At 47.9% G+C, this 14,378-nt stretch overlaps 1 protein-coding gene across 2 annotated transcripts in view; it reads left to right on the top strand.

The window, feature by feature from the left end:
• The window catches only part of VPS13A (vacuolar protein sorting 13 homolog A), a 2,196,319-nt gene that overhangs the window by 1,237,429 nt on the left and 944,512 nt on the right, over positions 1 to 14,378 (top strand). For both annotated transcript variants that reach the window (XM_078675860.1, XM_078675861.1), the window contains exons 49-50: positions 6,171 to 6,275; positions 6,393 to 6,539. In XM_078675860.1, the coding sequence (XP_078531986.1) occupies positions 6,171 to 6,275; positions 6,393 to 6,539 (252 nt within the window). The remainder of the gene's footprint in view (positions 1 to 6,170; positions 6,276 to 6,392; positions 6,540 to 14,378) is intronic.

The raw sequence follows: 14,378 nt of genomic DNA, 5'->3' as shown, positions 1-14,378 counted from the left end.
GAATCTTGCCTCTTTTTCCGCTGTGTCTCGAAATGCTACAAGCAACTCAAGGCGTGTGGCCTCACGATCTGCCGTCTGATCATCAAGGGTCTCCTTCTCTAACTTGGAGATATCCGTTTCTAATCGGGACAGGGTGGATCGAATCTCGCGCAGGGAACCTATTCGCTTGGTGATGCAAACCCAGCGTAATGTAGCCTTGAAGCCTTCCCCCAACACGGACCAGGAGGTAACCGAGCCAGTGTTTATGTCAAAGTAGTCATCTATGGCAGTGCGTATGTCCTCCTTAAAAGTCGGGTCAAGCAGTGCTCTACTAGGAAATCGCCACTGAATTTCGTACCCCCCCAGCCTGGGGACCGCTAGTGTCAAAACTATGGGGGAGTGGTCTGACAGTGTGCGAGGTAACGTGGAAAGGTCTTCTTCCCATCCCGCAACACCAGGGGAGATGAGCCAATAGTCAATTCTGGTGCTGGTGTTGTGGAAGCCAGAGTAGTGCGTGTAAGCTGGTGTGTCATAGTGCAGGCTAGCCTCTATGTCCACTAATGAGAAGTGGGAGCAGATTTCCGCCAGCACTGAGCGGGACCTAGGTTTGCAATCAGGAGAGGGAGAAGTTCTGTCTCTGTTAGGGTTCATCAGCATGTTAAAGTTTCCCCTTAGTACCATCAAGTCAATATCAGAGTGAAGCAGCGTTAGCTGTAGGTCTCGGAAAAAAGCAAGGGAATCAACATTGGGGCCATAGACCCCCACCAGCGCAACCCTGTGCCCAAACAATGCCCCCTCGAGGAGAGCATATCTGCCCTCTATATCAGTTTTACTGCCAGTCATTACAAACGGGACACGCTTGTGCACAAGAATCGCAGCACCTCTAGCATATCTACTATAGCAAGAAAACACTGTCTGCGACCCCCAGCTTTTCGCCATTGAAGCGACATCCCGCTGTACCAAATGAGTCTCTTGCAGAAAGAGGACATCCACCCCATGGCGTGCCGCATAGGCCAGCACCTGCTTGCGTTTCTTCGTGGTATTTAAACCTCGCACGTTCCAAGACATCAAGCTCAGTCTGGAAGGGCCAGATTGTAAACCTATCCTGGCCATAATTCCACAGTCTGCAAGGTCAGCTGAAGGAGTGCAGACGACAGTCCGCTCTCATGCCGCATGCAACCAATGTCTATCATTAGTGACCACAAAAACAAAGCAAATCCCTGCCCCCACCCACCTCCCAGCCTCCCGCAGTCCCACAAGAGGCAATCCCCGAGCCATCGCTTAACAATAGTGGAGAATACAAAAATCAATAGTAAATCAGTAAAACAAAATAACTGCAAACAAAAATGTGATAAGGCCCCAGCACTAGTCAACAACATGGCCCGCAACGCCACTCCAGGCGGGCTGCCCATCAAGCGGGCCCACAACCAGAATACAGATAGGGTTTATAGGAAAAGTCACATCCAAGGTACATCATATTGCTAAGGGAGCAACAATCAACAACGCCGAGAGGTCAGCCATGGCCATTGTCGGCAAAAAGGTCGGCACTGGATTGGGTGTCGTTACGGGGTGGAGAGTTCTGGGGCGATCCTTTCGCCGCTGGTGAGCCCTTTTTTTTGTACCCATGACAGAAGTCCTGAGCCTCAGCAGGAGAGTCAAAAATACGGAATCTGCCATTCACGTCAACCTTCAATCTTGCTGGGTATAGCATACCATATTTCAGACCTAGGTTCCGCAGAGTGGATTTGACACCATTGTACTTGTGGCGAGCCTCCTGGACCAACAGTGTGAAATCTGGGAAAAAGGATAGCTTACTGCCCTGCCACTGTACTTCCCCAGCCTCTCGTGCCGCATGCAGTGCAGCGTCTCGGTAGTTCAGGATTCTAGCAATAATGGGTCGAGGTGGCTGGCCTGGGCGAGGTGTGGGCCCAAGAGACCTGTGTGCACGTTCAACAACAAAGCCCGCCGTGAAGGTGTCCCTGCCAAAGAGCTCGATCAGGAGGTGTTCCACAAATGTGTCGAACCGGCCCGTGGTGGTGGTCTCCGCCACGCCAAGAATGCAAATGTTGTTGCGCCTGTTGCGCGCTTCCAAATCTTCGTTCTTAATGGCAACCTCTTTCAGTATTTTCTCTACTCGCTCTAGTCTCTTCAGTGATTTCGAGGCGCCATCTTCAATGTCCGAAATCCGTGACTCGGCCACATCTAGCCGTCTGTCATGGGCCTGCACTGTGGACCCCATGTCTGCTAGCTTTTGCTCTAGGCTGTCGAAGCGGGTGTCTAGGGCTTTGAAGCCGGCACGCATCTCCCCCATCATGGTGGCTATCATAGCTGCTGCGTCACCCATGTCCGTAGAGCTGGCGGCCCCAGCCGCCGAGTCAGGCGGGGGGTCTGTTACAAGGAGTGGGGTCTTGTCGAAGGTTAGTTTCCTCTGGTTGGGGTCTCTCTTCCCCATCCCCTTGGCAGCCCGGGCAGCGTAGGTGAGATGGAGCAGGCGGTGGGTCAGCTCAGAAGTGGAAAAACCACTCCGAGCTCCGGTAGTCTCCAGAAGATTCCACCAACCGCGTGGTATCAGCTACTGTTTATGAATGGTCAAGGGGAGCTAGGATCAGGTCTGGCCTTGCAGGGTTGAGGTACTAGTGCCGGAAGGAAGATGTCGAGGGCACCCTCTGCGTATGGTGGAGCGGGGAACGGCCCTCTCCTGTCGCGAAGAGCAGGAGGGAAGGGGAGCACAGGGGCCCCACGAGTGTTATTAAGGCGGGGCCGCCGAGAGTCGCGTAGCGGTGCACAACGGCCACCCAGCCGCCAAGCTCACACACCCCCAGCGCCTCCCCGCGAGAGCCCCCGCCCGCCGCCCAGTGTCCGGCCCAGGCCTGCAAATCGAGGCCCCGGCCCCAGCACCACCAGGCCGCAAGGCCTGGAACGCGCCGGGAGTCGGTAGCCCCCACCCGGGAGCCCAAACCGGCTGGACCGCGCACGAGAAGCCCCCCAGAGGAGGCCAGTGAGGGCAAAGGCACAGCGACCAGGCAGCGCGCGGCACTCACCAGCGGTTCGGCGCAGTGAGAGAAGATGGCGCCGAGGCCAGTAGGCCCCGCTCCTCCTCCACCAAGCACTCGCCGCAGGCCGTTCCAAAGGGCCCCAAAGTCACCCAGATGATCGGGGCGACATCAATATTCGGATCTGCAAAAATGTGGAGTGCAGGAGGGGCTGGTTACTTCATAGGCGCCGCCGGTAGGAGCCCGCGTGGAGGAGCTTCACGGAAAGGCAGCCATTCCGAACGCCGCCGTGGCCACGCACCTAGAAGAGAGCATTTTTGTAAAATCCGTACAGTTGTCAGACGTGTAAAGCAGTCAGCTTAACGTTGCAAACACGATACAGCTAGTTATATATCTTGGAGAGGACTGCATTTATTAGGAATTATGTCATACCTGTTTTTATGAGGGCTCTGACAAAAGTGATTTAACGTGATGACGTTTTGAGGATTTAGCTAACCTTCATCCTTGTACTGTTGACAATTATCTTACTTTATAAGTCATAGAGTTTGGTAAAACTGTTTTAAACTTAGTATGTCCGAAATTCAAGAAGGCTACGTCATTTTTAGCGGGTACGCTTTTAGTAACCGGTATAAATCGGAGTTTGATTTCTTAATTACAGACAGTGATAAAGGGGCTGCCTCTGGTGAGGGCTGACTATGAAATTGCCCTGCTCCTGTTTCATCTGCCGACTCCTGTGTAGAGGACAAAGCCGGCCTGGGCAGCTTTCCAACTTCATTCACAATCACAAAAGGGCTGATGGCCCTTTGAGCTAAGTCCCTCTGTCATTAGCACCAGATTATCAAGTTTAGCTAACTAAGGCCAGCCTGAGACGCTTATTTGCCACACACCCTGTCTGGAGCTGTAACACACCCAGTGCTTAATTTGTTAAAATATTAAGTGCCAGGGCTATGACCAGGATGCCACTACATCTTGCACCACCAATCGCCCCGTCATTTCTGCCAAAACAACTACTCACCATCTCTCTCGCATGTAAATGCAATAGTAAATATTTATTCCAGGTCCCCAAAGCTAAAGGAATGGCTGGGGAGGCCCCCTCCCCCTAACGCACTCCGCTGTCCGTGCATTGTGGTTTCTTGGTAAGTGTACTTTCAGTGTTTGTGTTTTTTTTAAATAATATTTTTATTTTAAGCCAGGTCGTACAGTAGCGCAATGCTTGCTCTCATTAGAGGTTAGTGGTGATGTCGAGAAGCAAACGCCCTGAGCGTCATTATTGTCTGTCCGATGTAGCGTCAAACCACTACTGAGGTAAATAAATACATTTCACTCCTCCAAAGGTGCGCTCTCCAGTTTAAGTGAGCAGGGCAAGGGGCCTAGGCCGCGATAACAGCTTCACTAACAACCACTCATCAGCGACCATCGCAGCTGCTCCCTGTTAGCAGGGGTTCCTAATACCGACTGGTGACAGTAGAGAGGGGTCAGTTGGTCGGGGTGCTGGAGCGCCACCTGTGATCGCTGCCTCCCTTGTGTCTGTGAGGTCCATGGTTAGTAGAGGACCCTCTGCCCCATTCCGAGACATCCGGGCCAGAAGTCATGCTGCTGTAACGTCAGAGAACGGAAAAATAGGGATAAGACTTAGTGGTGACATGAAGGGCTCTCACCCAATGACACAATTAGAGACATAACACAATTATAGACATACACCACCACCACATCCACCACCACCACATCCCCCACCACCACATCCCCCACATCCTCCACCACCACCACATCCATCACATCCACCAGATCCGCTACCACCACATCCATGTGTGTGTGTATGTGGCTGTGTGTGTGTGTGTGTGTGGCTGCGTGTGTGTGTGTGTGGCTGTGTGTGTGTGTGTGTGTGCGGGTGTGTGTGTGTGCGGGTGTGTGTGTGTGCGGGTGTGTCTGTGTGTGTGTGTGTGTGTGTGTGGGTGGGTGCAAATGTAATAGGTCTCACATTTGCAAGAAATTAAGCTGTTGGCTTTGTAAATGACAATGCCATTTATTTATCTGTTTTCAAAACCAACACATAAATAAAAAATTTCTCATTTACAATGCCGATAGCTTTAACTTTTGCAAAGGGGAGACCGTTGCATTGTAAATGCTTGTTTTGTTAACCTGCTTCCAGATCATCTTTATCCTTTGGGTACGTGTCTCCAGTTGTGGGTCCTAATCTGCAGATGAGATGTTGTGTGAGATACACAGTGTTAACACTGTCAAACTGCATTCTTTTTAAGCTTTGACTTTTCTCAGGTTTGATTATTTTAGAACAGAACCTCAGACCTTTACTACTCTTCGATACTGCAGTGCCCTATATTAAGGAATTTAAGGTGGATTGTTTTAAAGCTAGGTTTCTGTGTCCCATGCTTCTGGGCCTCATGTTTTGCACTCAGTTGTTTGTATTATCACAAAATAGGCACTTGCACTTGCCAAGACTTAAATAGTATTTGAAGGAGATTATTAAAACACAATATTCAACCTTTTGGGTATTAAAAGGTGGGCAGACAGAGAAATAGCATTCTTAATCACTGCAGTCTGTCAGTTACTAAATAGTTTTGAGAACACATTTTAGATTTAGTGCTTTGTAAATTGCATTGGATAAATTTTTACAGTTAATTATGGAGGCATAATGTCAATTATTTTGTAAAATATGCCTTATTAGCATTTAATAGTAGTTTCCTTTCTCAGTGTAATTAACACCATTTTAGTTTTTGTAATGAAGGCCATAACAGGAAGTTTTAATGGTTATATTTACTTTTTTGTAATGATGGTAATTGATTGTGCTAAAGTTAAAGGACCAAGTACAATCTTACATACCATACGAGTTTAAAAGTATGGTTTTATAAATGATGCGTTTAGTCTTGCAACTTTACTTCATTCATTGTGCCCTGAAACTAATAAAACCTGCATTTTATTTTCTTTTGAAATGCAAATAATATTGTACTCCAGATGTTTCTAGCATGCCTAATTGTTGTGTTTCTTTTCAATGGTTGTTTCTATTAGTTCCTTATTTGCACTCAATGATATTTGATGATTACGTTCAGACATACCAAGATCACATGCTAGGGGTTATTTATAAAGATGTCTGATTGGATCTGGAATCTACTGATACATTAAATCGCATTGAATTCACACAGATGCTTGCTACAATATATGTGTTTGTGTTTTTTTTTTCAGGTGCAACTAATGGTGTCAGACAGTGAACTATCAGATCAGTTTTCACTTGATACCGTTGGCACTCATGGCGCTGTTAAGTGTAAAGGCTATAAAATGGAATACCAAGTAAGAACTTTTTTTCCTAATCTCAAAACTCCTTATTAGGCCATGAAAGTTTTACTGTCTTGAGTAATGTGTGGAAGACTGGGAAAGTTAAAATTAAGCAATGCCTTTTTCTCACAGGTTGGTGTTGCCATAACTGCCAGCAGCTTTAATCTCTCAAGGATTGTAATTTTTACACCATTTTTTATGATAGCAAATAGAAGTCAATATAAATTGGAAGTAGCCGAGGACGGGAAAGAAAAGGGGATCGCAGTTGATGTTGAGCAGGTAAGACGTATGTGTTTTGCAAACCACAAGTCCCTTTATGTTTTATTTTAAATATCATCTTTTCTACAATTTTTTGTTAATCTCTCAAAGACTTTTTGTTATTTGTAATGGGTATCTGATTCCACAGACAAAATCTGGATGTGACAGCCATTTCTGTTTTACCACACTTCCAAAGAAATGGGATCTGGAGTGACTGTAGATTCCTTGAGTCTGTCTTTAATTTTTTTAAGGTCTTTATATTGCCAAAGTAAAAACCCAGATTTTGAATAAACAAAGAAAAAGAAACAATAACAGGTGACCTACATCGCGGAATGAAAGGATAAGCAATATACATACAGGGCATAATGGACGGACAGCTATCAATAGAGCCTACTCATAAACTACGTCAGGTATGCGGCCGTACTACATTCAGGATAATCAGACAAGTGCCGACCACCAATCCCACCTCCCCAGAAAAACAGGATAATCATTGAGTAGCAGTCCAGAGTAGGAGGGAGAGGGGAGGATGCAGCAGTAAAAAGGTACAAGACTACAGCAGCATTCCGAATACAATAAGGAATTACGCGACTATTGGCTAAAATGTGCTAATAATACCCCCACCAGAACCCATCTATCCCAAAACGCAAATTTACGCCTCAATAAGACCACCTATATCAGGATTCTAAAGGATTTCAACCATAAAAACTACAAACACTAACTAGACGAACACCCCTCCCCCCACCCTGCACCCCTGCATATGGCTTGCGCCTATCCCCAACTAGGAGTGTGCCTGTCGCCCCATCTAACTAAATACTAAAAGTAGTAAATGTGGAGTAGGACACCTCAGTGCGGGCCCCCGGTCCCCCCTCTCCCCGCCAGAACCAAGAATCCCCCAGAATAAAACACAACACTATTAAGAAGCGATATTAAAATGATACAGGGGAGACAGTAAACACCACCCGACCTCCCGTAAATACAATGGTAACGAATCCCACTTCAGAAAGCCCATGGTGCCAAGCCTCAACAGTCAGTTTCATCCTTGACCCTTCCGATCAGTCGTGCAAGCCCCTTCCGGACGGGCTGTCATCTCCACAGGATAATCAAAATGCAGAAACAGTTCAGTAAGGTTTATTCCGAGGCGAGGCAAAGTTTTAGAGTCACTGGGAACTCTGTCGGTATCAAAGATGACCCTCATCGACATGAGCTCCCGACGTCGTTGTCTCTGCAATCGGAGTAAAAGTGTCGGAGAGGGGAAAAACACTGTTTCGTTTCGTAGATGGTTCCCACCAAGAGTATCCGGAAGGGAAGCAACGTACAGTAGGCAATGATGGTGGGCTTGGCAATCCATAGAGAGCATCGAGTACACGGTCGGCGGCCATCACACTGCCATGAAGCTCCGACACCCCTCGTGGCACAGGGCCCACTGCTGTTACAGGGACCTCCGTGGGTGGTATAGGGCGAACAGGATATTGAAACGGATCAGGGTCCGGTCCCTCATGCCCATGTCCGTGTGTGACCGCAATCATTTTCTGAACAATGGGAATGTAGTGCCCCGATAGCTGCGAGCACAGTCCGTATTGACGGTTCAGACTTAGTCCGTCTCACCAAATGTTGTGTCGAGTCGACCATGTTCGCGTCCCCCCCGAGGCACCGGTCTTCCCCGGGGGAACCGGCAAGTGCGGGACGGACTGTAGCGGAGGGAGATCGAGGGCTTACCAAGGCCACAATCCAGGCTCCGGTACCGCAAGCGAAGACCCCGACCGGGCAAACACCGGGGGTGGCAAACCGGGTCTCCGGGTCAGGGACCTCCGCCCACAGTCGCAGTCGTGCCTCTTCAACCCTCCATCGATTGTAGGTCAAATCAGCAACTACCGTCAAAATCGGGCTAAGAAAGTTCTCCACATCCGAGGACCGGACCCTGTTGATCACCCTTGGCCGATGTTGTTCAACTGGAACCCGGCTGGGCCAGTACTAGAGTCCCCGGCTCACAAGCTGGTGTAGGCCCCAAACTAAAACTCGACATAACTCCGTCCACCAAGCTGGTAAAAGTCCCGGGATCGCTCCAAAGTACCGCACGGCAGTTCACACGCCCGGAGACAGGGTGTAAATTCAGGATTTGTAACAGGATTATCCGGCGGGGGACGGAGGTCGGCGGAGCCGGGAGCCTAAGCGGCCATCTTGGTTGCTGGCGTAGCTCCTCCTCCAGAGCCTTTATTAAGTGCATAATAAACATGATGAAAGGGGTTGTCAATGAGATCTAGTCCAGATGAAAGTTTTAAAACTAATGGAGATTTCTATATTTAAATATGCGAATCCATAACTTTGATCTGTTATTTATAAGGATGATATACTGAGCAATATATTGTTTCTTTGAAATGCTGATCTGACAGATCTAATTTCACTTATATTCAAACAATTTGCCTTTAACCTGTAATACTTCAAAATGTCCTTATTTACAGTTGTAGATGTTCAAACTGCTTAATCCTGCCTGATTCATCCACTCCATCTTTAGTATGTTGATAATATTTGGCATTGTTGATTCTGAGGAAACATGCATCAGCGGAATATCTTGATTGTCCCCAGGTGCAGTATAAAAATGAAATGTTGGATATTTTTAACATTTCTGAGTTTCCCACCAATATGTTCTGAATCTTACACAATTTATTTTGAGTTTGTGCTAGTCAACGTAGTGAGCAAAGCTTTTAGTGATCGCAGTTGTATGACTCTTGATCAAAAAAAATAATCTTTGTTTCGTCTTTGGGGTGCTAATAAAACAGGAATAGCTTGTAAAGGAGCAATCCCAATTATAGTTTTTAAATTCTGGACTTTTATGTCCTGCTTCCTCAATATCTTGTTATAGCTTTTCCCTTAAAATCCTAGGAACATTATTCTGCCAGACAAAGCTATTGTTCTGGCTTGCTGACTTAGCAAAAAAAAAAATGCAATATATGTTGGTAGTTGCCAAAATAAAAGTAGCAATTTATGCAAATAGCCATCTTTATATAATTATTAACAATAAAGATTGCTAAATCATGTTGTTTATCAATCTCCACCGATGTATTGATTAACGATATATACCCTCAGTTTTTCTGTAGATGTGTACCCCAAGATATTAAACTTGTTCAGTGCCCTTTAATATTGTTGACAATTGCCTTAAAATCTCTTTTGGTATATTCTATCTTATCAGTTCAGTCTTGACCATATTAAATCTGTAAGCCGGAAACTCCTCAAGCTACTACATGGTTTCCATTATTATTTTTACTGTTGGTGGATCAGATGGTATGACTAGTAAGTCATCATCATATAACTTCACTTTCAGGAAGAATGTCCCTGGGATTTAACTGATTGGTTCTTGATGCTGCTGCAAGGGTTTCTGTGAATATAGAGATCAGTAATGGGAGAAAAGGATAATCAAGTCTTGTCTCTCAATTTGAAACTCCTTTTTCCATTGACCATTTATTATTAAGGATATCTGAGGATTTTGCTATAACGCCTGCATTGCTCTTATATATGGCAGAGGATACTCAAATAATGATATAGCTTCCCACAAATAATGCCAAATCAAACCAAACTAAATGATTTTCTGATGGATACTTATAAAAGCAGATTCCTCACCTTGTTAATATTCCAAGGCATAAGACTGGATCCATGAAATTAAAAGCAGTGCTCTTGTACGCCGGTAGGTGGCATTGTGTAGTTCCGCACAAATATTGTTCCATTCCGAAAGTGATGGACGGACCCACATCTAAGTGCTACAAATGCTTGCTGGCATCAGTTCTTTTCTTTGTACGCCATTGTAGGAAAATGTGCCTCTTTTGGACATGGTTAGCCCCTACTTTTTGCAAGAAAAATGACGTAACTTCGCCTGTAAGTGAACAGGGTCCCTCCAAAGTGGACCCCAGTTCCAGAGCTCTTTCTCTTTTGTTTCCCAATTGGCACACTTTCAGTGGCCCTTTGGTACCCCTGGCACCTAGGGCATTGGCACTGCAGAGGAACCCCAAGGGCTGCAGCACAAATTGTACCTCCCTAGGGGGCTGCATTCTACCTTTGCAGACTGCTTGCCTTGGTGCAGACCAAACTGAAGAGTCCACATGGCACACATTCCTGTGTCATGAGCGAGGCCAAGTTCCAGTGGTCACTTGAACTAAGTGTGCAATGCTTTAGAATATATCCACAATAAAAAAAAATGTGGTCACACATCCCGTGTGCCATGCCCACAGACACTGCATGAGATATGGGTAAGTCACCCCTATAGCAGGCCTTGTAGTCTTAAGGCAGGGTGCACTATATCTCAGATATGCCCCTGCAGTATCCATGTTGATTCCTAGTTATAGTAATTAAACCGGGAAGCCATAAGAGTAAGCTGGTCATTCGTCATTACGAGTTTCCCGGCTCCATGTTGGTTTCACTGAATTATTGGATGTTTGGTACCAAACATCTTGTTGTATTAAAACTGCACTGATTCCAGTGCCGGATTTATTAAATATTGCACACAGAGCACCCCTAAGACGTGCCCCCTGAAACCTACCAACCCACTAGTGTGTGCCTGACTGATCCTCACCAGCCTGCCACCTCTAGACATGTTGCTGACCCCCTGAGGTGTGAGCCTTGTGCTCTTGTGGGACAGAAACAAAGCCTGCTCTGAGCGTAGGTGCTTCACACCTCCCCCCTGCGGGTACAGCATAATAGGGCAGTGAGCCTCAAAGACTATCGTCCTTTGTTATGCAACCATTGGTAACCCCAAGTAGTGGAGTTGCCTGCCCCCTGTCCATACCACACCTTTTGGCAACAATACAAGCGGGAAAAATAGTGAGAACAGGAGGTGTGTGACACCACTAAGGTGCTCTGAGCTGAAGTGGACCCCCTGTTTCACTTCCCTCCATTTTGAATTGAGGGAAAGTAGCCAATCAGGATCTGGGATATGCCCACACGACACATGGGGGAGCATTTAGAGGCTGTGGTCACCCTTAAGGTAAGTAGCCTATTGGCTAGGACCTGACACTCCCTTTAAACGCCGCTAAATGTTGTATTTAGATAGCCCCGCTGATGACCTAAAAAGAACCGGACACCACAGAGCTGCAAAAGCAGAGAAGACTAAAGAAAGCAGTTCACTTTACCTCAGCCTCACCAGCCTGTCTGCATACCTCAATGAAAACTGCGCCACAGTCGACACGTTCTGCAGTCCTGTGAACTCAAAAACCCTAGGAGGACAGCCTCCCTTCAATAGAGATCAAGACCTCCCGAGAACAGCGGAACTATGAAAAAACACCCTGCAAGCAAGGCCTCTGTGGCCTGAATAACCGTGAAACATGACACCTGGTTGCACCTCTACACCCGATGCCTCTGGCCCGAGTTGAAGAGGCCCACAAGCACCAATATGGTTCCCCAGCGCTCCAGAGTTCGAGTCCACCGTAGGCTGACCCCTCACGGTCTTCTCATGATCACCTAGAGCCTCTGCGCGGAGACCCCCTTAACCGCGACCTGCCCTGGTAAGCCATGACTGAACCCAAAAGGCACCCCTGCACATAAATGCCCTGAGCCTTGGTGAAGAGGACCAAAGGTGTCCCTACGTACCCGAGCATCGCAGCTTATCTCTGCAGTTGTAGGGTTCCCCTGACTGGCCTCCTGGCCTGAGCCTACAGCCCTTTTCCGATTTGACTTTCTCTATTGACTTGCAATGGGCGCCCGAGGCTGTGTTAGCACCCTGCATTTGGCTGCCCCTGTGCCACTGGTGGTGCACTGTTGGTGCTCTGGAGCCTGACCAGTGCTTGTCTCATCCCCTGGTGACTTGTCTCCCAAGCCGCAATTACTTACCGGTAAGCAGCCTTTATCCTAGTTCAGCAATCTCCATTGGTTTGTATTGTGCCCCAACCCTGTATTTTCACCCTGCAACCGGCTGCCCATGTGCCGCTTGTGGTGTATGGTTTGTGCTATTTTTAACCTTGCCCAGTACTTGCCTTAACCTCCAAAAGACGGAACTGTAAGTCGATGTTACCTACCTGTATGCTGGATGTTTTATTCCTCTCTTAGGTTAACATTGCAAAGTCTAAGAATTGCACGGTCTCCTTTTTGTATTAAAAAGTATTTCTGTTGAAAAACGTATTTACCTGAAAAGAAGTTCTGTGGTTCTACAAAATAAATATAACCAAGTATTATTTTTTTACATTTGTGTCAGATTTATTCATAGCGTGTCTCTCGTTTATGGCATCTGTGAGTACATTAAATGCTTAGCACTACCCTTTGATAAGCCTAACTGCTTCCCCACACTGCCACAACAGAGAGCATTAGTATTATCTATTTTAGCCTCTGTAAAGCCTTTGGGGATCCAGTGGACTCTCTGCACACTATACCTCTTGTTGGTATACTACATAGAGAGCCAGCTTTCTTCAGATGCAGATAATTTATCTTTTTGATGGGATTTTTATCAACATTTTGTGTTTTAACAATATGCAAAGGAAATATGTCCACACCCAAGACAACAGGATTTATACGTTGTACAGGACTGTTGCAGACAGATGCTTGTGACATCAGTAGGAGATATGTCTGTGGTGCTTGGAGTGGTAACACATATCCAGGACCTATGGTGACTGTGCCCAGATGAACCTGAAGGCCATACAGGACTGAAAGGCAAAACTTTACTTTGCCAAACATTGGAAGACTCCACGCTGTGACCGGTCAAAGTTGAAAATAAGGTCCTGTTCATGCAAGTTGAAGACAAGAAGTCCAATGGGGAATCAACCCTTTCCTGACACCCTCAAACTCCAGAGAGGCTACGAGGGCATAAAAGTGCCACCCAGTCTTAACTTCCTAACCACTGAGGAGCGAATTCAGAACCAGAATCTGATCCCGATACACCTTGAATTTCCAGGTCCGTTGGCAACTTCACAGCAGACCAAGGCCTATAAGGCCTCTCAGATCCAACACCAATCTCCTGGCCTTCAGGAAGGATCTGAAGACCTTGCTGTTCACGCAGTGATTCTTCTCTTTCTGCTCTCAGTTCCCCTCCCTTCCTGCCTTCCACTCTGGGTCGGTGATGGTCTTTAGCGCCGGGACACTCTTCGGAGTAGCCGTGCTCTATAAAAGTACCCTATCTGAAAGAAACAGGTTAGTATTAGATTCCTTACCTTAGAATATCCCCAGGCGTCAGTCTGGATCCGGAAACTTTTGCGTAGCAGTACCCCTGCGCGTCGGTAGGCGTCGTCTGCAGGCGTCCCCTGCGGCTCCGCGTCGTCGGCGTCGTGCGCCGTGATGACGTCGCTGGAGTATATAGACGCCGCCTCCGCGCGCTGACGTCAGTTCTTCTTTTTTCCGCGCCAGTTAGCGCAGATCCGAAGAGCAGTACTCCGGTCTTTTGACCAAGTTTTTTGTTAACTGATTGATCCTTACGGTGCCGGTAGGATGCCCGGTTTCAAGAGTTGTGACGAGTGCGACCGCATGATGTCGGTCACCGACCACCATCGACTCTGCCTCCGGTGTCTGGGCGCGGACCACGACGTGGAGTCCTGCGTCGACTGTCGGGCCTTGACTGGAAAGGCTAGGCGGGAGCGGTCCCGCAAGCTTCTCGAACTCCGGTTGTCGGCCCCGCGTCGAGAGCGGTCCCGGTCCGGTCGGAGGTCGAGGGAGCGGTCGAGGGAGCGGTCGCGGAGCCGCCATGGGCGCTCCGGGAGTCGCCACCATTCCTCCGGCTCGTCAGGTAAGCACAAGAAGTCGGGGCGTCGCCATCGCACCCCCGACTCCCCCCGACGCCCGCGTGCTGCGGCCGGGGGCTCGGGTGACCCCACCCCCGCGGTCCCGCATGGGTCGCCGACGCCGTCTGCCCCACACCTGTCGGTCCCTGGGGAAGGCGCGTCGCGTGAGGAG

Source organism: Lissotriton helveticus, chromosome 2_1, assembly GCF_964261635.1.
Source record: "Lissotriton helveticus chromosome 2_1, aLisHel1.1, whole genome shotgun sequence".
NCBI classification, from domain to species: domain Eukaryota; kingdom Metazoa; phylum Chordata; class Amphibia; order Caudata; family Salamandridae; genus Lissotriton; species Lissotriton helveticus.
Note: the sequence above shows the minus strand (reverse complement) of the source record. Positions and strands in the feature narration are given on the sequence as shown.